General features: G+C 51.4%; 1 protein-coding gene and 1 pseudogene across 1 annotated transcript; both read left to right on the top strand.

Annotated features, from left to right (window-relative positions):
• Positions 1–671: 671 nt before the first annotated feature.
• Positions 672–20,431, top strand: ISX (intestine specific homeobox). The gene is made up of 4 exons (XM_046012413.1): positions 672–1,855; positions 16,580–16,731; positions 18,371–18,484; positions 19,369–20,431. Exons 1-4 carry the CDS (start codon positions 1,663–1,665, stop codon positions 19,606–19,608), a joined length of 699 nt encoding a protein of 232 aa, XP_045868369.1. The 5' UTR covers positions 672–1,662; the 3' UTR covers positions 19,609–20,431.
• Positions 3,691–3,773, top strand: LOC123947724 (annotated as a pseudogene).
• Positions 20,432–20,745: the final 314 nt, after the last annotated feature.

Genomic DNA, 20,745 nt, shown 5'->3' with positions numbered 1-20,745 from the left:
CCCAACTCCGGGTAAGTCCCTTGCTCTCTGCATTCATCCTCCACAGGGAGTGGGGGGTCAGCCTTCCCCGCCCCCTCACCCTCTATGGGAAAGTCTCGCTTCCAGGGTCCCAACACAAGTTCACCATCTCTCCTGGGGCATCTGTCACTCTCATGCCAACTGAGTCTTGTGCCCAGCACGGCATCCTGGAGCTCCCTGGCGGACTACTCACATCAGACCGTGCCATGACATCCGCTCCAACTCCTTGATCTGGGCCTCGGTTTCTCCACATACACTGTAAGAACTCAGAAGTGTCTCCTGCTCTGCTATTTGCAAGCCCAGGGAAGCATGTCTGACAGGGACCGCCCACAGCTGACACCCAACAGAGTACACCCTGGCCCAGCCTCCAACCTCCACGTGACCCATAAACTCTCCTAGCTGAGCAAACACGTTTTATTGGGCCCGGGGACCCTTCCTGGCCAGCCTGTTCCCATCCCTCGTCCTGCTCCCACCTAGCCAGTTCCCCAGCATGGCATCTCTCCCCAGGACCCCCTGCCCACCCTTCAGCTCCACTCTGTCCCCTGCCCCTACCCCCAACACCTGCATCCCTGGCCTTAAGGAGGGTGGAGAGTTTCTTCTCTTATCAGCTCCTCCTCCCTGATTACACAGTAATTGGGAGCAGAATTCCCCGTAAGGACAGGTGGATGCCTTGTCAGCAACCAGCCAACAGTTTACAGGACAAACTGAAAGGGTCCCCTCGGTGCTCTCTCGGGGGACCTGTAAGGGGCATACCAGCTGGGAAGAAGCAGGACACCAAAAAGGACACCAAAAAAAAAAAAAAAAGGGAGAGTCACGCTGGGCCTGGACCCTCTGGAAAGGCTTGTGAAGGGAGGCCAGGGAAACTGGAAGGAAGGCCAGAGACACCGGCACTCAGTCCAGCCCTGACACGGACAGCCAGCCTGCGGTGGTCCAAAGACCCTTACCTAAGCTGCACCTGCCAGACGGCAGAAGTCCAGGCACTCTGGAAAGACTATTCTGGAGTCCAGAAGCAGCAGAACTTGAAGTCCAAGAGGGTTTCTGGGAACACCTTTCAAGGCTGCAGGTGGCCCCGATCGGAGTTGGCCTCCTGGGGCCCCAAGGTGGCACTCCAGCCTTCCAGAAGCTGGCCAGACCCATCAGGCCAGGGCCACAAGACAAAAGACAAGACAAAAGACAAAGGTGGACGTTCCTCTTCCTTCCAGCTCTTTAACTTGGACGGCAGTGACATCAGGGACCCCGACCTAGCCCAGGGATTTTGAAAGAGACCACCCCGGAGAAGACCTTTGGCAGTGCAACCAAACCCAGCGTGGCCATAGCGGCTCCCGTGACATCAAGTCAGCAAGAGCTCTGAGCCCACGGGTCTGGAATACAGCCCACTCCAGCTCTCCAGATGTGACCTGCTTCCTTGGGGGGGGTGGTTAGAGTAGCCCATGGGAGTCCATGTGGAGACAGTATCATGCTTGGATAATCTGACACAAGGCTCCCCATGCTCCACCTCCGCTTGCCCTTTTGATTCCAGAAGTTCCAGGGAGGAAGTACGCTACCCTCCACAAGTTTTGCCCTGGGCGCACACAAGGTCCCCTTCTGCCCCTCCTCACAGCCGCCCACAGAGTGTCCCAAGGCAAGCCCTGCCCTCTGAAGGGTATGGAGAGCAAAAGCTCAGGGTGCTGTGGGGCCCCCAGGAAGCTGGGACTGTCCTTCTCCATCGAGGAGATCTTAAAGAGGCCCACTGAGAGGAGCGGTGTGGTCAGGTCGGAAAGGGCAGATGGACAGGACACTGGGCCAGCAGCAGCCGTGAGTTCCGGACCAGAGAGGCCCCCACAGGCCCAGCCCCAGGGTAAGTGTCTTCTGGTCATTTCTTTTCCATTCCCAGGGCCCCAAGAGCCAGCAGGGAAAAGGTGCTCCATTTCCATAGAAGAAAGAGCCCCCCAAATTCAAAGAGAGGTCAGGTGCTGGGCCAGTCCCTTTCTGTCTAGCCAGGACTTGGGTTTTTCAGAGGCAGACCCCAAGGTTCCATCAGTGGCAGAGGCAGGAGTGTGGGCTTGCTCCCATCAGCAGGCCGCAGCTAAGAATGCTGGCGTCCATTTATTCTCATGGCATCCCCGTGGTGGTAGGGGCTGTCCTGGAGTCTCCTCTTTCTTGACAGTAGAGAAGCATGATTATCGTCATTGACAGATGAGGAGACTTGGCTGCGAAAGAGACGAGGTGCAGGATGTCCCACGTCACACAGCCAGAGAGCAGGTCCTGGCTCTGGCTGCCCCCAACCACCTACCTGCTCAGTCCGACCCAGTCTTCTTCGGAAGCAGAGTCCAGCCCGTACGTCTTCCCATGGCTGAACCTGGGCCTGGGATCTGCCCACCCCGATCCCCCTCCCAGGCCAGTGGCCCAGCCCGGGGCCTGTCCCCACACAACAATGATGAGTCAGACCTCACAGCTGTCCTTGAAACCAGTTTGAGGAAGGGCAACAAGGTGGACACACGCACCTGTGGCAAGGCAGGAATCCTCCTCCTTGTCACTCTCTGGCCTGCCCTGGCCTGCCGCCTGCCCTTGGGAAGGTCCCTTCCTCTCTGGTCTCAGCTTAACCCTCAGGGAATCGGTTGAATGAGGAAAGGAAGGTAGCTAGGGTGGTCACGAGGGTCTGCTGGAGCCTGGTTGTCGGTGAGACTGGAGTATCTCACTTGTGGGGTTCCCAGTTCTCTCCCCTTTCAACCCCTTGAATCCAAGGAAAGGCTGGAAAGGCAGCTCAGGGGAGCCCAGGATGCCTCCTCCTACCATCACCGAGCCCTGCTCCCTCCCCCCAAGTTCAGTCTCCCAAGACAGGCTTGTGTTCAGTGCAGGCAAGGGGGAAACCCTGGAGGTCTGCCTGTCCCCTGGAGCTGAGACTATCATGGGAAAAGTTCTCCAGCTTCATTTCTGGAAGCTCACTAGTATCTTCCAGTGAGCTGAATGAGCATTAGAGTCTAACCTGAATCTCTCCTGCCGCAGCTACATGAAATCTGTGAGTCCCCTCTCTGTCCTAGTGAGAGAGAAAGAGAGGTGGGGGAGGGGAAGAGACAGAGGGAGAGAGAAGAAAGAGGGAGAGGAGAGGTCCGATCCCCCTACCAGGGAAGCTTCCCTTCCCCTAGTCTGAAAATGGCTGATGGCAAAAAGGGAGGCAGTCATTCTAAACCTCCCCCTGAAGATGCTGGCATTCTCCACGTCCGCTATCCTATTGGACGAAGAACAGACCATCTTGTAAGGGTTTGTCGAAATAGCACACATCAGGATGGGTAGGTGCCCTGTGGCTCTCGCCACACTCCCCTGGCTGTTTCCCATGGAACTGCCACAGTTATGAGCCCCACCTTATAGATGAGGGACCCAAGAAGAGCAGTCACCCGCAGAAACCACGTGAGTGTTAGCACTAGAAGTGAACTCCGATGGCCCGCGACGGTCCACTCAGACTATTCCTGAATGCGGCTGAAATCTGTATATCTCCCACCACGAGCATTTCCAAAAGGCCAGTGAAGCTCCTGCTGGTGGTTTCCAAAATGCGTTTGAGGACTACGCAGACAGCGTATTTATGTCAAGAGTTCTGTAATGATTCCTACCCTAACCTTCCATTTCTGACATGTGACACCAGTTATCCATTTATGGTCATGATGGGAGGTTTTCTTTTAGAATATATTTACTTATAGCTTTGCGCAGTGGCAGTATCGTAGCCAATGAGGTTTATCCGAGGCGCGATTATTGCTAATAGAATATATTTACTTATTTAGGTAAAACAAAAAGCCTACTTGGGAAAACGCTAAGCAGATAATAATACAGATGGGAGGTCACCACGTCAGAAACCACAAAAGCAACTTGCAGACATTGCCCATGAGCCAGAGACGTTGAGAAGCTGGGCGTGGAGGATGGGGAGCCAGACTCCAGAAATCCAGCCTCCGAGACCCCATCTGGTACTGCTAATTCACAGGAGGACCTCGGGCAAGCTGCTCCCCTCCCCAGGCCCCTGTTTCCCCATCTGGAGCATGAAAGAGCAGGACTAGAATATTCTTAAGGTCCCTCCCAGCTCAAACATGCCATGACTGATTCCAGGCAAACTGGTGGCTGGAAAGCCTCGGTGGTGTCACTCGTGATCCTTTTCTGGCAGAGCCTTCCTCCCTGCAGAGAGGGGTGGAGTCTGTCGTGCCAGGCAGGAGCAGGGTAGCCAGGAGCTGTGGGCAAGAGGGCAAATGGCCTCTGCAGGATCTGCTCCCTCTTCCCCGCCGCCCCCCCCCCCCAACACGGCCGGCTTCCCAGGAATCTGCATCCTAGCAAACTCTCCCAAATGACTCTGATGTAGGTGGTCTTAGGACCACTCTTGGGGGAAGCTGAGGCCCAGGGAGGCGAATAGATTGTTCTGAGCTATGTGCATGTGTGGGGCCAGCTCGGTCACCCAGGCCAGGGTCAGTGCCAGGCCTCTCTCGCTTCTCATGGAGGTGACCCTCATAATCTCAGGTTTGGACCCTCCCACATCTCAAGCCAATGGAAAAATCCAAGAAGGTCTCCCTACTTGAAAGGATGCTGAGCCCAGCTGTCCGCTCACTCCTGAGAGAGGCCACCCCTCCATCCCCCAAGCCCCGGACCCTCCAAAGGCATGGGAGGCCCAATCACAAGGAAGCTAGACCGGGGGGGGGGGGGGGGGGGGGCGGGAAGAGAGGTCATCTGTGCCACAGAGGACGCTTTGCATGGAAATCGTGATGCCTGGGGCAAAGGGAGGGAAAGATGAGAAAAAAAGCCACCCCAATGAGTAACCAGGACAGGGCTTCTGGCTGTGGGGAGCTCAGCTCTGTTCTCATCCATTCTGGACCCATTCGGTCACTCCCCGGATGACTGGTGGGTACTTACACCCGTGGGGCTGGACACTGAGGAGATGAACAAAGCCAACCCGGTGACCATTCCCCTGGAGCAGGAGTGAGGTCAGCAGCTTGAGAGTCCTGGCGACATCCCCTCGGGGCAGGGCTTGTGTGGTAGAGCTGGCCAGGGATAGATGGCATCCTTGGGTTTTGAGGGAACCCTATTGCCGTGGTCAGCAAAGTTTTTCTGCAAAGGGCCACTGGACTCTGCCTTCACAACCGAAAAGTCAACAATGTGTGACTTAGTGGGTGTTTGTGTTCCAGTACAACATTTATTTATAAAGCCAGGAGAGGGCCAGTTGGCCTCGGGGTGCAATTTATCAACATTGAACCCCTTAGTGTGACAAAGTCCTTCACAGACCTGTCCTACTGCCTTGGGCTCACCCTCCAGGCACACAGAGCTGCCTGACTTCTGATCTTTCCCTCCCTTTAAAAGTCTCCACACCTTTGCCCTTCAAAAGCTTCTGCTCCTCCTCCCCTTCTCCGAGCTCCTTTCCCGCTTCTTTCTGCTCCCCTCCCACGCCCACCCCTTCCTTTCCTGGTCCTGTTGTGGCAAATCACCACCATAGACAGAGTGGCTTAAAACAACAGAAATTGACTCTTGTAGGTCTGGAGGGCAGAAGTCTGAATGAGCCCCTGGTTTTCCTCTTTTTCCTCTCTCTTACCCATCCTCCCTCCCCAACCACCTCGGTCTGGAACCCAAGGAAGCAGCACTGCTCTGCTCCTGGTCCTGGGAATTGGGAATCCAAGCTCAGGCTGTGGCCAGACCCATGGGTTGCTCATTGCCTTGTGATGAACAGCTCTGATACTCAGAGAAGTAGACCCAGGGGCTCCCATCAGAGCAGACAGGAGTGAGTGCAGAAGGAGGAGAGCTAAAACCTGGAGTGCCCCAGGATAAGTATGGTTTTGGTCACCTCTCAGCCTCTCTCAGTCCCTGCCACCAGAGCCTCACCCTAAGGAGACCATGGAGACACTCCTCTAGGGCATCGGGAGGCTGATTCCAGAATTGAGAACCTGGCTGAATGTTAAGCCCTGTAGCAGTACAAGGAAGAACAAGGCTTGGTCCCAGCTTGCAAAAAAAAAAAAAGCATTGTCTTCCTAGGAGCTCCCACAAAAAAACAGACCAGAAGGAAAAATTGGAGCACAAGGGGTTTATGTGGGACATGTAAGGACACAGCACGGAGGTAGTGAAATCACACAAAGAAGGCATGTGTGATTAAGCCGGTGACCACGGTGGGAAACTGAAGCTTCAATCCTTTGGGAAATGGAGCAACCATACTCCTCAGAATTATCTGAGCTTCTGGGTGCAGAAATACACATCCTGGCAGTAGGAAGTTGATCTGGAGCACGGAAAGCTCTGAGGGTTACAAGCAGGGTACTGACAACACTACTCTAATGATACGACACAGAACATCAGAACCAGGAGAAATCAGAGCCCACGGAGGACGCGCAGAGCCCTGGCTGTCATTTAAATTTGATTTATCCATTGTAGTCCTCAACCAGGCAAGCGACAAAGAGTGACTAAAATCCACCGAGTGGCTGGCGTATCTACTGCTGCGCAAGTCAGTGGCTTAAAATAACAACACACATTAATTGTCTCACTCAGAGTCTGTGGACCAGGAATTTGGAAGTGACTCCGCTGAGGAGCTCTGGTTCAGGGTCCCTCGTGGGATTGCAGGAAAGATGTCATATAGGCCTGCAGCCTCCTGAAGGCTGGGCCAGAACAAAGGATCGTCTTCCAAGGAGGGCACTGCACGGCTGGTGAGTTGGCGGCTGCTCAGTCGGCTGACCAGGAGACCTCAGTTCCTTCCTATGCAGGGCTCTCCCCCTCCCACTACAGTGTCCTCCCAACTGGAGGGGTCGTAAAAGGGCATCCTTTACGTCCTTGTTATGCCCTTTTGTGTCCTTTTATGACCCAGCCTGAGAAACTTGCTCGCAGCGTTCCCGTTGCATTCCCTTTGCTCTGTGAGTCACTGAGTAGGGCCATGTTAAAGATGAAAAGAATCTCTGGGTTGACAGTCACCCAAGAATTTGCAAACATATCTTAAAGCCACCAGAGGTGCTTAGTTGGGAATGGGACGATGTAGAGAACAAAACGCAAGCCCAGCCTCTGCCCGCACGTAGCTTCTAGTCTAGTAGGGACGACAAAGAGCCACCTGATTATCATAAGTGAAAGCAGAGTGACAGCTGTGCTAAGTGCCAGGGAGAAGGTGACATGGTTCTGAGGGCCTATGACCTGAGACGTTTAGTGCTGGCAAAGGCTTCCAGAGGAGCCCATGGTTGAGTGCAGTCTGAAGACTGAGTGAGGGGAAGGCGGATTCCCCCCAATTCCATGCAGAGGGAGCCCCCAGGGCAAGGATTTGGTGTTGGACAAGATGTTCAAGGGAGCAAGGTGAGGGCTGACAGCTGAAAGGAGCCCAGCCATGCCAGACCATCAAGGGTGTTTCTGCTCTGTATCCCAAAAGGAATGAAGAGCCGCCGTAGGGTTTTAGGCGGGAAAAGGTGCAACGATCCATATGAATGAGAACTCTCAGGTTCCAAATGACAAAAACCATCTTGGGTTCGCTGAAATAGAGAAGGAAGTGTGTTTCTTTGAGGAGCATTAAGAAGTAGTTTCTCATGCTGAGCCAAGGGACGGGCAGGATCATAAGCAGGCTTCAGCCCTGATGGGAGCCAGAATCAACACCACCATGTCCGTCCAGCGGCTTCTCTGCACCTGCTCAACTTTTCTCCTTCCCAGTGACACCCAATCACTCTGAGAGTTTTATCAGCCTCCAGCGACTTCCCTCAAACTCTCTAAAGTCCCACGTCCAAAAGTCCCAGAGGAAGGACCCATTGGCCGGGCCTGAGTGAGATGCCCACCTCCAGACCAGTCAGTCGAGGCCGGAGTGGGTGGCCGAGAGAAGGGGGTGTGTTTGAGCTGTGTCTGGAGGCTTCTTCTTGCTGATCCTCATCTTCTCTCACACTGTTCTATGCTGGGATGATGGTTTCTCACTTCAGGGCCGTTATAACCCTTCATAGGTCATCTTCAGTCTCCAGACCTGGAACTCTCTCAGTGTTTCTGTTTGTTGCAGCTCACTCCATGGTGTGTTCCCAAAGAGCTTTGCCTCCCCAGATGCTCCTCGGAAGGTAGCAATTGTTAACCCATTTTCAGCTAGAAACCTCTCTCCCTGCCGTTGATAGGGCCCATGGCTTTGCACACCTCTCTGAGCACCCTGCAGCCCTGCACTTGGGTTGGCCATGAAGAGAACAGTGAACTTCCTCACCCACGCTTGGCGGGAAGGGTAATTAATATGGATCTCCCATAATTAATCCATAATAATCTCCCATAATTAAGGGTAATTAATATGGATCATTGCCTAGGGGCTAGTTCTGTGACACTTCCTGTGTCCCAGCATGGAACACGCTCTGGCTGCACAGCCCGTGAGGTCCAGCTACGCCCTGCATTGCCACTAGTACAGACTGGAAAGAAATCGGTGCAGGAGGGGAGGACACACACGCACACTCTGAAAGCCCGTGAAATTAGCCCCTTGCCGCCCTGTCCCGGTTCTCAGTACTCACACCACCACCTGCCACATGTGAGTCTCACCAGACCTACACACGCTGTCACGAGAGTCACATCATGACACAGAGAGACCGTATGAACCTAACCAAGTGCTCCGAGAACAAGGACGAGGGAATAGTGAACTGTTCGAGGCCTTCCAGGAAGGCTTCAGAGAGGAGGTAACCTCTGAGATGGAGTCAGGCAGAGGAGGGGAGAGGACACGCCAGGCAGAGGGAAGCACGTGCAGCAACCCCGAGGGAGAAAAAGGAGTTGAGAAACAGAGAAATCCAGCGTGGCTGGCATCTAAAAATCCTGGAGCAATGGAAGAGGGGAGGAGGGAGATAAGGAGACTGAAGGTCAAAGTGCGCCAAGCCAGAAACTTTGGCCTTTATTTACGCACATCAGCATCTTTAAAACCTATGTTTGGAGGAGTGGTGGGCTTCCAGAGATGCAGGGCCAGAGCTGTGGACAAAGGGGAACTGAACAAGCTGCACTCCGGGGGGGGGCCCCCACATGCATCAACCAAGGAGCTCTGCCACTATCTGTTGTGTGGGGCTCCCCACACAATTCCCTTTAAACAAAGGGCACACCTGCTGTTTAAAAAAGAAAAGATATACAAATGGAAAGTGCAGGGGAGTGAGTGTGTGTGTGTGTGTGTGTGTGTGCACATTGGCTGAAATCCACACATAAAAAGCATGAAAGTAAGTCTGTGCACGAGAAAATTAACAACCCTGCTCTGCTGAGAGAGCCCTCGCAGGTCCTCCCCTGGCAGTCAGCAAATCCTCCACTAAGAGGCTTCCCAGTGGTCTTCAGGCCAGTTGTCGCCCTTAGTGATTTTTTTATTTTCGTGTCTTCCCTCCCTGGCTGTCTTCTCTTTGCTGTTTTTTATTCAAGCAAATAATCCATGTGTATTATAGGAAAAATAGAAAACAGAGTTAAGCAAAAAGAAGGTAAAAAATGTAGCTGTAACTCTACATCTCATCGTCTAGCATTACCCACCATTAACATTTTGATAGAAAGATATGTAAATGCAAAGAGAAAAACTAAGATAGATTTTTGTTTTTACAAATGCAGAGGCTGATGGTGCAAGCCGAAAGTGCTCTTTACTTAAATTTATTTGAAAAAAAAAAAAAAGAAGAAGAAGAAGAAGAACGGTTGTGTTTCTACAGAGATTCACAGCAGACCTTGCAGAGAAGGAAGCATTTGATTGATTTGAGCTTGAATAGATGAGTGTCTGGTGATGAGTATCATCTGGTGATGAGTATTCACCAGACAAAGAAGACAAGTATTCTATGCAGAGGGAGCCTTGAGACCAGGCACCTAGAGAATAAAAGGGCATGACCAATTTGTGGAATCTAGAAGTGATCAGGTGGAAAGAATATGATTCGGGAAAGGGAGGACTTGAGGAGCCTTGAATGCCAAGCCAAGGAGTTTTCCTTGTATGCTGTGAGCACCAGGGAACTGTAGGAAGTCCATGACCAGGCTAGTGAGAAAAGCCCAGAACAGGTCTACCCTGTAGACGGCTCCTGCCTTCTACCCTGCCCATCATGTCCAGGCCGTGTCCCCAGCCTGCAGGAAGTCTCCAAAGTGTGCCCTGGATCCCCTCCATGCTGCATCCACTGAACAAAGTCCATTTCCAGAACCTTCCTCCAGTGTCAAAGCCCCCTGGGGCCTTTAGCTGAGCAGCCAGGGCCAATTAGCAGACCGAGGAGAAGGAGCAATCAGGGGAGGGAGCCGAGCGCAGAGAAACATCGGTTTATAATTAGGTGGCCTAATCACCTGTGTAAATTGTGTATTTCTTATGATCGATGTGCTAAACGGCTCAGGTTTAATTAAGTTCTGCTGACTCGTTCTCTTTGAAGACCCACTGAAGTGTGATTCACAGCTCACACAATTAATAACAGGGAGAGGAGCAACTTAAAAGGGGCAGCAGTCCTTGCCACCTTCTTCCGCCCTCTCCCCGCCCATCCCCTGCCCTGCCCTGGTGCCCTTGGCCCACCGCCATGGGCGGGCTGCACTGTGGTCACTGGCTCCTCAGCTTCTATGCCGAGAGCATGGTCAGGAGATGCTGGGCCTAGATAGGAGCTTAAAGATTTTCTCACTCCCAATCCAGTGCTCCTTCCAGAGCTGGGAAAAGGGGACCCAACGACCCCATCAACCTCCCCTCTGGAACTTTTGGGATATCCCAGCCCTTCCTGATGATCAAGAACTTCATCCAGTGCCTAGGACACTCTCACATTGAGCTCCTATTTCCAGCATCTCATTGAATGAGGTTCCTTCTGGTTCCAAAATTCCACAGGTCAAGTTCTGTGTTCTATATTCTTCTCTGCTCCATATCTGTCCATGCTGTTCTGACTTTTCTCACCTGCCTCCTCTCCCTTATCATCCATTGTGGTCTGTAACCCATGCCTGCGTGGCTGGTGCCTCCCACCCCTTTCCTGGAGCAGCTCCCACCTGCATCTGGAGGGAAAACTGAAGAGTGGCCTTTCATCTCTCCTTAGTTAGCCTCTCAGATACTGCTCAGAGATGTGGGCCTGGCAAGTCCACCCTTCTCCTTGTTTACCCTAAACTTCCCATTTCTCCAATTCCATCAGAATTGGTGCCCAAGAAACTGAATTTTTATTTATTTTATTTTATTTAAATAACCACATGGAGATGGTAGCTACCATCCTAAACACTGCAAACCTACGGAGCTAAACTTTTAACAAAGTCTTGCCTCTGATCCAAACCTGTTTTCCTGAAGCCAGGCCCAAGTCTATCTGATTCCTCCCAAACCGCTCTTCTGGTCCAGTCTCATGAGTTAAATTTCAGGGAGCCCCAGTCACTGGGAGTGATCTCAGCCCCAGGACCCCTCCATCCCTACCACTCTTTTTTATAGTCCTCCAATTTGAGGCCATTCAGTCTAGACTAACATCACAAAAAGGGCTGGGGGACAATCAGTGTTGACTATGGGCACCCCAAGAACCCACAGTCAGACTTGAGGAAGAAGCTTTGGCACCCTGAGTCCTGCAAGGTGGTAGGTTTGAGGCTCAGCCTCCATCTCTCCACTGGTGTGGATTTGGGATGTGGCTGTTCCCTGGAGAAGTCACTACAGCCATTGGACACACACACACACATTCATTACCATCATCATCACCATCACCACCATCATCGTCATTATCACCACCACCGTCATCATCACTATCATCAACACCATCATCACCATCACCATAATCATCATCATCACCATCATCACCATTACCATCATCATCATCACCACCACCATCATCATCATCGTCACCATCATCACCATCATTATCACCATCATCATCATCACCATATCATCATCATTACCATTATCTCTCAGAGACAAACATCTGAGAATGTGTAGCTCAGAATATGAAAACATATTTTTCTTTTTTTTAAAGATTTCATTTATTTATTTGACAGAAAGATATCACAGGTATGCAGAGAGGCAGGCAGAGAGAGAGGAAGGGAAGCAAACTCCCTGCTGAGCAGAGAGCCCAATGCGGAGCTCAATCCCAGGACCCCAAGATCATGACCCGAGATGAAAGCAGAGGCTTTAACCCACTGAGCCACCCAGGCGCCGCAGAAAACATATTTTTCTAACTGACCAACAATTTGCCAGACAGCCCACTCTCCACAAAGTCAGAGGTCACTTATTATGCAGAAAAGAAGTAGATCCTTTCCTTCTCCAAGTTATGCCCTCCAGTCCTGCCTGAAATAGGGAAAAGCCACATATCTCTTAAAAGTTTCTCCTTCAGTTACACAAATGGAAGCATTGAAAAAGTTATTCTATTAAGGAGTCTATTTTTAGTCATAAACCCTTGTTCACCTAAGTTTCCTTCTGGAGAGAATGGAGAAGGTGGCTTCTTTTTGTCATCATCTACATTGTTTCTAATCCTCTGTTCTCCATGGTGCTTGCTTTCCCATGTTCTGGTTCTGCACCCTACATTCCCTGTCCAGGATCCCCATTCTATGGCTCTGTACTCCCAGAAGAATACTAACTCCAAACTGTCCCAGACACCACAGTTTGCCCAGGAAACCTGGAATCTTCCACCCTGTAAATTTTTTTTTTTTGCAATGTCCTATAGAACTGCACAGTATTACTATCACCTAAAATGCTGGCCTTGTGATTGAATGAGCATGATATTGTCGGCATGGCTTGTTTGTTTTTGTACTCCTGCAGATAGGCCCCCAGTGCCTATGAGATACTGGGCACAAAGGACATATTCCTTAAGACTCAGCAATGGGTTGACATTGCCATCTCTCTCTGCATCAATTCTTACTGGCTTCAGTTCTAACCTTAAACACACTGCTAGCTCTAAACATAGAATAAATATCTCTTCTTAAAAATTTTAAAAAAGAAGGTAGACCTGGGAGGGCAAAAGAGATATGGAAAGAGCTTTCTCAGGTCCGATCAGGTGGGTCACAGTCCAAGAGCTTGTTCTAGCAGGTGATAATGTTTGAAACCTCACTGTCTGTGACTTCCAAGAAGCTCCTAAGAGTTATCAAAATGAGTCAAAGTCCTCTGAGGGCAGAGAAAATTATTAACAATAAGCTTGAGGGGTAATAGAGAGGGATGAGACCAAAGAAAGACTATGAGATGCCATTTCTACCACTGAGGTCAATGGGCCTGGTTAATCCCAGAGATTGAGGAGTAGCTTCAGCTGTGGGAGTAGCTTTTCCTCTCTGGCCCTCGCCTTCCACCAAACAAACAGTTCCCCGGGGCAGGTCCAAGGCAAGGTGTTTTAGACCATCCAGCCTCCACCTGAAGAGAAAGAGAATTATAGGATGTCAGGGTGCATTTGGCCTGCTCTCTTCACCCATTCCATAGATGGGGAGACTGAGGCCCAGAACGTAAATGAAATGTGGCCCAAGTTGTAGAGTTCAGGAATAGAGCTCAGGTCTCCTGATGTCCAGTTCAGTGGGTTTCCTTCTAACAAGTCTTAGGATAGATAACAAGTGTGCACACACACCACACACACACACAAGACACACACACACCACATATCCACATCCACATATACACACACCACACATGCATGCGCGCACACACACACACACACACTCTTCAGTTGTTAAACATTCACAACTAAGATCCGCTCTTCACCCAATGTCTACTTCAATTCATAGCCTGTAGTGCTTTTACCACGTCTTTTGTGGGGGTGGGGAGGAAGGTGAGCTGGGTGGGGGGAAGGAGACCTCAGGAGGATTTTAGATCCCCACACTCCCTTTTAGTCATCCCATCTGGCCTGCGACATCTGACATTGGTCCCTAAAAGTGAAGGGGATTGGGGGGGGTTCTACCTTTCCCACAGTTCCTAGAATTACATCATGTAGACTTTGTTTGAAGTAAAACTCGGTTGCAGCCCTGTCCTCGGAAGCGCATGGTCAGGAAAACAAACCCACTACCACTTGATTCCATCCTTCCTCCACCATCTGTGACCCTGTGACCCTACAGGGAAGGCTGCATGTGGGAGATCTTCCTTACTCTTCATGCTTCCCTGGCCCTTCTCCAGAACCGCTGTCCCAAAGCCCTTCTTCATCCCTCCTGCCCTGACCCCTTCACCTCACTCACTCCCCGATGGAGACCCGACTTCCGGTTCACCTGCCCCGAAACTCACATGGTACCCTCACCTGTATAGTGAGTGTCTCTGACAAGTCTAACCCACAGTTGTCCCTTCCAGCGCCCCTCCAGAGCCCTCTCTCTCCCCTCGGTCTCCTGACATGCTCCAGGCTACTGTCTGAAACTTCTCCCCAGCCTCCCCACCACCTTCTAACACCTTCTCAATATATGAATTCTTCTCGTACTTACTGCTGTCACTTCTCCCCAACCACTCATGCCTCAATCCACTTTAATTCAACCTATATTTGTCAGAGTCTCTAGGAAGTGTCAGACGCCACACTGGGTGTGTTTGGGGTATTGCAAACATAGGTCCTCATTCCTTGGCTTCTGCCATCATATTTCTACCCAAGCAGTTTTCCTCTGACCTTCAGTGTCCTCTTAAATGCCAAATTCAGGACCACATGCCTCAAATTCATCTTAGAAAAAACAAGCTAAAGAAACATGCATGCATGAATGCAGGCCAAGGTCAAGGTCAAGGTCCAGCCCCACACCAGGCACATAATAGGTGTTTGATGAACACACTGATATTTTCTGACTTTTCTTCCTCTTCACCCTCACTTGTTTTTAATTCTACGGACACTCCTTTCTTTACAAAGCTCTCTTTCCCCCTGTTTCCTTGGGCACTGTTTGGGTCTGAGTTTCCTCTGGCTCAGACCAGCTTCCCCAGAAAACAGACTGACATAGAGATTTGCTGGAGAACATTTACTTGGGGCTTTTCATGATGTCGTCATGTCCTTTCTGTTTTAGTCCTGAGACCATACACTCTCTCCCCAGCTAGCAACTGCCATTCTTACTCCACGTGCCCAGCACACCTTCGTGGACTTGTCTGCAGTGGTTGCCTCCCCTCAGCCCCCTTTCACTGCCCACTGAGCCCTCACTGCCTGTTCCATGGGACTGCTATGACCCTTCTCTGTCTCTGTTATAACTAATCTATCCCCAGCATTGACACAGCTGAGCCTCTTACTTGAGTTTCGTCACCTGGTGCCCTCCTTTTCCTCCTGTCTCTGGAACCTGCCCATTGTGGCGTCCCTCACTGATTTCTCTCTGCTCCCTTATGGGCTGCTGAGCCTCTACTCAGTGGATGGGTCCGAGCTTACTCCCAGACCCCCCACTCTTCTCTACATCCCTTCCCGCCTGGGTAATCTCAGCCAAATACACACTGACCCTTCCCAAATTTGAACCACAGTCCTGAGACCCACTTTGAGCTCCAAACATATGTTCATCTGCCTATTTGAGAGTTGTTCTGAATACCCAATGGGCATCTCAAAATTTATCGTGTCTCAGCAGAATAGCTGATTCCTCATCATACACACACATGCACAGACCTGGCTTCCCGGGCCCGGGTAGGACCAGTGTGGTTGCCTACAGTACTGCACAGAGGCTTAACACTTGGAGTTTTAATGCTTATGGTCATCTTGAAATTCTTAATAATTTTACGTGTGAATCTGTACTTTGTAAGTGAAGTTCAGTGGGACCAGAATGCAAGCACCAGGGCCCTGAAGCCTTGATTCAATGCTCAGTGCCCCTCTTCCCACCTCCCTTCTTTCCCAGCATGGGCTCTAGGCCACTTGTTTCCCCATCCCTACCCAGTGACGGATACTTCCTCCATCCTGTGTGATTCCAGTGATGGGAGGGGTTTCAGGGTATGGATGGGAGGAGGCTCAAGTTCAGGTACATGTACCCTGGTGCCAAGTCAACAGGTGGGCTCTGGCCCCTGTGAGGTTCCATGCTCACCCTATTAGTAACCCTGTGCCCAAGGGAGCATGACCTTACATGGCAAATTTAAAAACCTAAGCAAACAACAACAACACAAAACCACACTGACAGGTCAAGAGAGACTGCAGAAGAAAATGAAAAGCTTTTTTCCCTGCCTTTTGAACAAGAGCACCCCATTTTCCTTTACATTAGGTCCCAGAGATTACATAGCCAGCCCCGCATGGACACAAGGCTGGACAGTTAGATTGGAAACAGGTTGTAAGGGACGGACTGCTGTGTAGTTCAGTTTTTACTTTGTAGACCAAGGCTGGCGAGTTTTTCCTGTAAAGGACCAGATGGTAATTATTTTAGGCTTTGCAGGCCATATGGGCTCTGTTGCAACTACTCAAATCTGCTTGCGAAAGCAGCCATAGACAATACATAAACCAATGGGAGGGCTGTGTTCCAATAAAACTTTATTTATAAAAACAAACAGTGGGCCAGATTTGACCCTCAGGCTACAGTTTGCCATGCCCTGTTATAGACAAAGGCGAGTCATTGAAGACATCTGGGCCCTAAAAAGGACAATCATGGGCATTTCTAGAAAGTTATCTTGACCCCACTGTTTGGGATGGATCAGATGGTGGGACCTAGGGACAGGATTTCTATTGAAAAATATTGCAAAATTCCGAGCAGAGGAGCAGTGGCCAAGACTCTGTAGTGCATCAGGGGTTGAAAGAGTGAAATCAAGTAACACAAAAGCCTCATCAGGTTGCCAACAGCAAGATCACTAACCCAACTTGAGCCCTCTTCCATCCAGAGGAAAGAAAGAGCAAGCGAAGGGTCCGAACCACCTTCACCTCTGAGCAGTTGCATGAGCTGGAGAAGATCTTCCACTTCACCCACTACCCAGACGTCCACATCCGCAACCAGCTGGCAGCCAGGATCAACCTCCCAGAAGCTCGGGTGCAGGTACAGCTGTCCCACTCTAAGCCCCCAACCTCAATGCTTTGGGGTCCATGGGTGAGACCCTGTGGATCAAGAGCCCTCCAGGGATGCAGCATCTGAAATTTCCCATTGCCTTTATCCCTTGAATACAGTCACATTTGCCAAAAATTATTTCCAGGAAATGAGGTCACCATAGTTACAAGATGGTTTCTGTCTTTGGAAGGTGGAAATGGAGCAGGGTGATATCAGTGATGGCCATTGATATCTGCTTCCTGCCTTCCCTCTCCCCCTGGCTGTGGTTCCAGAGCATCGTTCACCATGCAGCCCCATTCACAAAATAGTTCTTGACAACCTAGACCAGTGGTCAGCAAAGACCAGTGGCCTTTTTCTGTAGAAAACCAGATGGTAATTACGCTGGGTTTTGTGAAGCCATACGGCCACTGTCTAAAACATTATTGATGAGCTCTACAATTTGAATTTTGTATAATTTGCATGTGTCGCAAATATTCTTCTTTCTATCTTTTCTCCCAACCATTTAAAAACGTGAAAGCCATGCTTAGCTCATGGGCCATACAAAAACTGGTACGAAGGCCAGATTTATCCTGCTGGCCTTAGTTTGCCAACCCCTGATCCAGACCCTATAGGTGTCACTTTGAAGGCAGCATAGAGAGTGGAAAGGGCCATCCATGGTCCGAGATCTACCTCATCGAGAATCTTTTGTTCCCCTTGGAGTGTCTGTGGTTAGAGATATAGTTGCCCCTTGTCAATTACCAGGGGCATGTCCTGCCTCTTTGCACAGTCCCAATTTTACAAGTACCCCCCTAGCAAATCCGAATCCAATTGTGGCACATTGGCTGACTATAAAACACTTCTCTACATCACTCTTTTTTTTCTTTTTCAATCAAATATGACGGACTCATTCCAAATTCGAAAATCTGAGCCAGGGCCCAGGTCAACATTTTACTCTTGATTTTATCCCATCCCACTTTGCTTCTGGCTATGGACCACGGCTGTTTCAGACTTCTCCCTCTCCCTTCCCACTTAGAATCAGTCGGGAGCTGCATGGACAGTGCCTGCAGGCGCTGTGAAGCTGCTTCGGCAGAATGGCCAAGGACAAATGCCCACGTGTCAGGGACAGCCAGGGCACTCATGAAGACAGGGAGCTGCCAGTATTCAACCTATAGATGCCAAGGGGCCCACAGGGGTTGCAAGCCCATGGCCTGCCAGCAGGAAGCAGCCCACAGAGGAGTTTTATTTGATCTGCACAGCGTTTTCAATCTCTAAAAATCGAGATTTCCGCCTTAGATACTGGGAGAGCCTGCAAGGCCAGGCTTGCATTTCTACAGGATTCCTGCTGGCTGAAGCTGAGACACTGTGCCCTCCGGGCTCTGTTCCCCACGGACCCCCACCGCTCCTCTTTATATGGCATCCAGCTGCTCCACTGGGCTCGAGCCCCCAGCCCTGCAGGCACTGAAGGTTCTGATCTCCGGTCCCCTCTCAGAGGGCAAACCTCCCGAGCCAAGGAAATCCTGATGCTGTGGAGCTTTCTAAACTGTAAAGTGCCAGTCTCTGGGAAAGCATCAGAATCATGCTTTTGTGGGGAAGGTACTGGGTGGAGAAAAACCCTGCGGCTGATCTCCAACCTGTCTCTCGCCCACCCCAGATCTGGTTCCAGAACCAGCGTGCCAAGTGGCGGAAGCAGAAGACTGGCAGCCCCGGGGCTCTGCAGCAGCTGAATGAGGCCTGCTTGGCCCCGGCCATGAACCCGGCCATGGCTGTGAGTGGATGAGGCACCGAGGGTGGGGGTGGGGGGCACCGTCTGTGAACGTCCCACCCAGACCCAGAAGCGAGGAACCCCAGGGGCTCTGTGTACAGTAGAGGGTATAAGGGAGGCTCTTCCAAAAAGAGCACAGCCAGGACTGCTCTGGACATCTGTGGGACATGGGACAAGCTGCTCCCCCTCTCGGTCCCCACGTTTTCATCTCTCGGGTGACAATCCCTGTGCCTCTCCTTCCTGCGGGAATGGGCTTGTATTACTGGGCAGAACTTCAGAGTTTCAGGACCAAGCAGGCAGGGAGTAAGGGGCGGTGCCCAGAGGTTGAGCAGGTAGGCTCTGGAGTCAGACTGCCCGGGTTCGAGTCTCAGCTCTGCACTTAAGAGCAGTGTGGCCCGGAAGAGTCACTTTGCCCCTCCAAGGAGAGTAGTTATTCAATGAGGGTGAAATTGCTGAGACATGAAAAGCCTTGGCACCTAGGACATGCACTCTGAACGTGGGCTGTCCGTGGAGTCCACGCGTATGGGACAGTGTGTCAGACACAAAACGGCGGGCAACCAGCACTGCACAACATAGACGGTCCTGTGGTCCGAGGTTTGCGCATGCCCTCAGTGACGCGATGAGGTAGGATGTCTTTACTTCTCCATGTTTTGCTAATGCAGAAACGGGGCACCTAGAAGCAAAGTGACTTTCTCACCTCAAACAAGTCCTATATAAATGCCAGGATTAGGACCGGGTTTCCTGGCCCCTGGGACACACATTTCTCCCCAACATGGTCTCCTACCCATCCTGAGTTGCCCAAGTCCTGGGGGAAAGTTTGGGAAACGCGGGACAGCTCCAGGTGAAGCCTAGGACTCACTTCTGTCCTTACCTTCTGCTTGTGACAGAGTCCCAGGCTGCCGCCCTCCACTCAGCCCCTGCTGGCTCTGCCCACCAGGTGCAATCCACCAGCTCCGGGCCAGCGGGTCTCTGCCTGGTGCCCCGGCCAGATCGCCCTCCTGCCATGCCACCTGTGGGAGACACAGCCTCTCCTAGGCCCTCTCATCCAGCAGACCCGCGTCCCTGCTCTGTGCTGCCTCCCACCTGCGAACCCCAGATGGAGCAGCCTCTGTACCACCTCCTCATAGAGAATGAATCACATCTCGCCAGTGGAGCCGCGCTCCCTCTCCAGGTCAAGACAGGAGGCACGAGGGTGCCCAGGCCTCTGGAGGAATCACCCTCACCATCCAAAGATGGCCCATGGCCCGGGAAGCCTCCCTGAGCACACCCGGAGGAAGGTTGCTTCGGACTCAGCAGTAAAGCGAGCACTACAGGAGCTCTCAAGGCTCCTCCCAAGGTTGTCCTCCTGGCTCAGGAGACAGAGGCTGTGTGAGAACCCCAGATGAGTTCTGGACCAAGGAGGACATCATCTTGCATTCCTTTTCCCTCTAACTTGCTATGTGACCTCCAGCTGGTTACTCACCCCCTCTGGACCTCATCTCGAACACTGGCAGTTGGACAGGTGGCTCCCAAGGACCCTTCTGCCTCTTCCTCTGGTGAGGTGAACCACAGTAAGAACAAAAGCAGAGAGGAGGCCAAGGAGAGGGTGTCTCTTCATTCATTCATGACACATGTATTGAGCACCTACTGAGTACTCTATGAATAGAACTGGATCCAGACACAAACAACAGAGGCTCGGCCCCCAGGAGTTCAGTCCAGTTGGCCCAAGGGGTTGTGCTAAGCTTCCCCTGCCAGCAGAATATGTGCTTGGTGACCTTGTCATTGGCCCAATGACCTTGCTGTTGGCCCATACCTAACAAATTCTGTAGGGCTTTGATGTGAACGCACAAAGTGGGAGAGAAATATAGGGAAAGTTTTTTTAATTTAAAACAGAATGTAGTGTCTTTGGTTATCCTGCTGGACTGGGGAGGGATGTTGCATTTCTGGTCTGAATAAAGAATATGACTGTAAGCTCTTTCCAGAGTTCATTTCCCAGGACTAGTACAAGGGCCCAGCTAGAAGGTCAGCCTCCCTCCGTTGTAAGGAGCCAAAGGATTCTGCCGATTCCTTGCAGCAAGACCTCGGGCAAATCACATGCCCAGTCTGAGCCTCAGTTTCCACATCTGTAAAACAGAGGTAGTAAGCCCCACCCTACTTGTCTTGAAGAGCAGTTGGGAGGCTCTGAAAGGGAGAGAAAGTGCTTCACCCAGTGTGAGGCTGGGCCCACTGTTGTCCCCAGATCCCACCCGGAAAGGGACTGCTTTGGGTCCCAGCCCTGGGATACG

This window comes from Meles meles, chromosome 7 (assembly GCF_922984935.1).
Source record: "Meles meles chromosome 7, mMelMel3.1 paternal haplotype, whole genome shotgun sequence".
Lineage (NCBI taxonomy): Eukaryota > Metazoa > Chordata > Mammalia > Carnivora > Mustelidae > Meles > Meles meles.
This window is presented reverse-complemented; position numbering and strand designations above follow the sequence as displayed.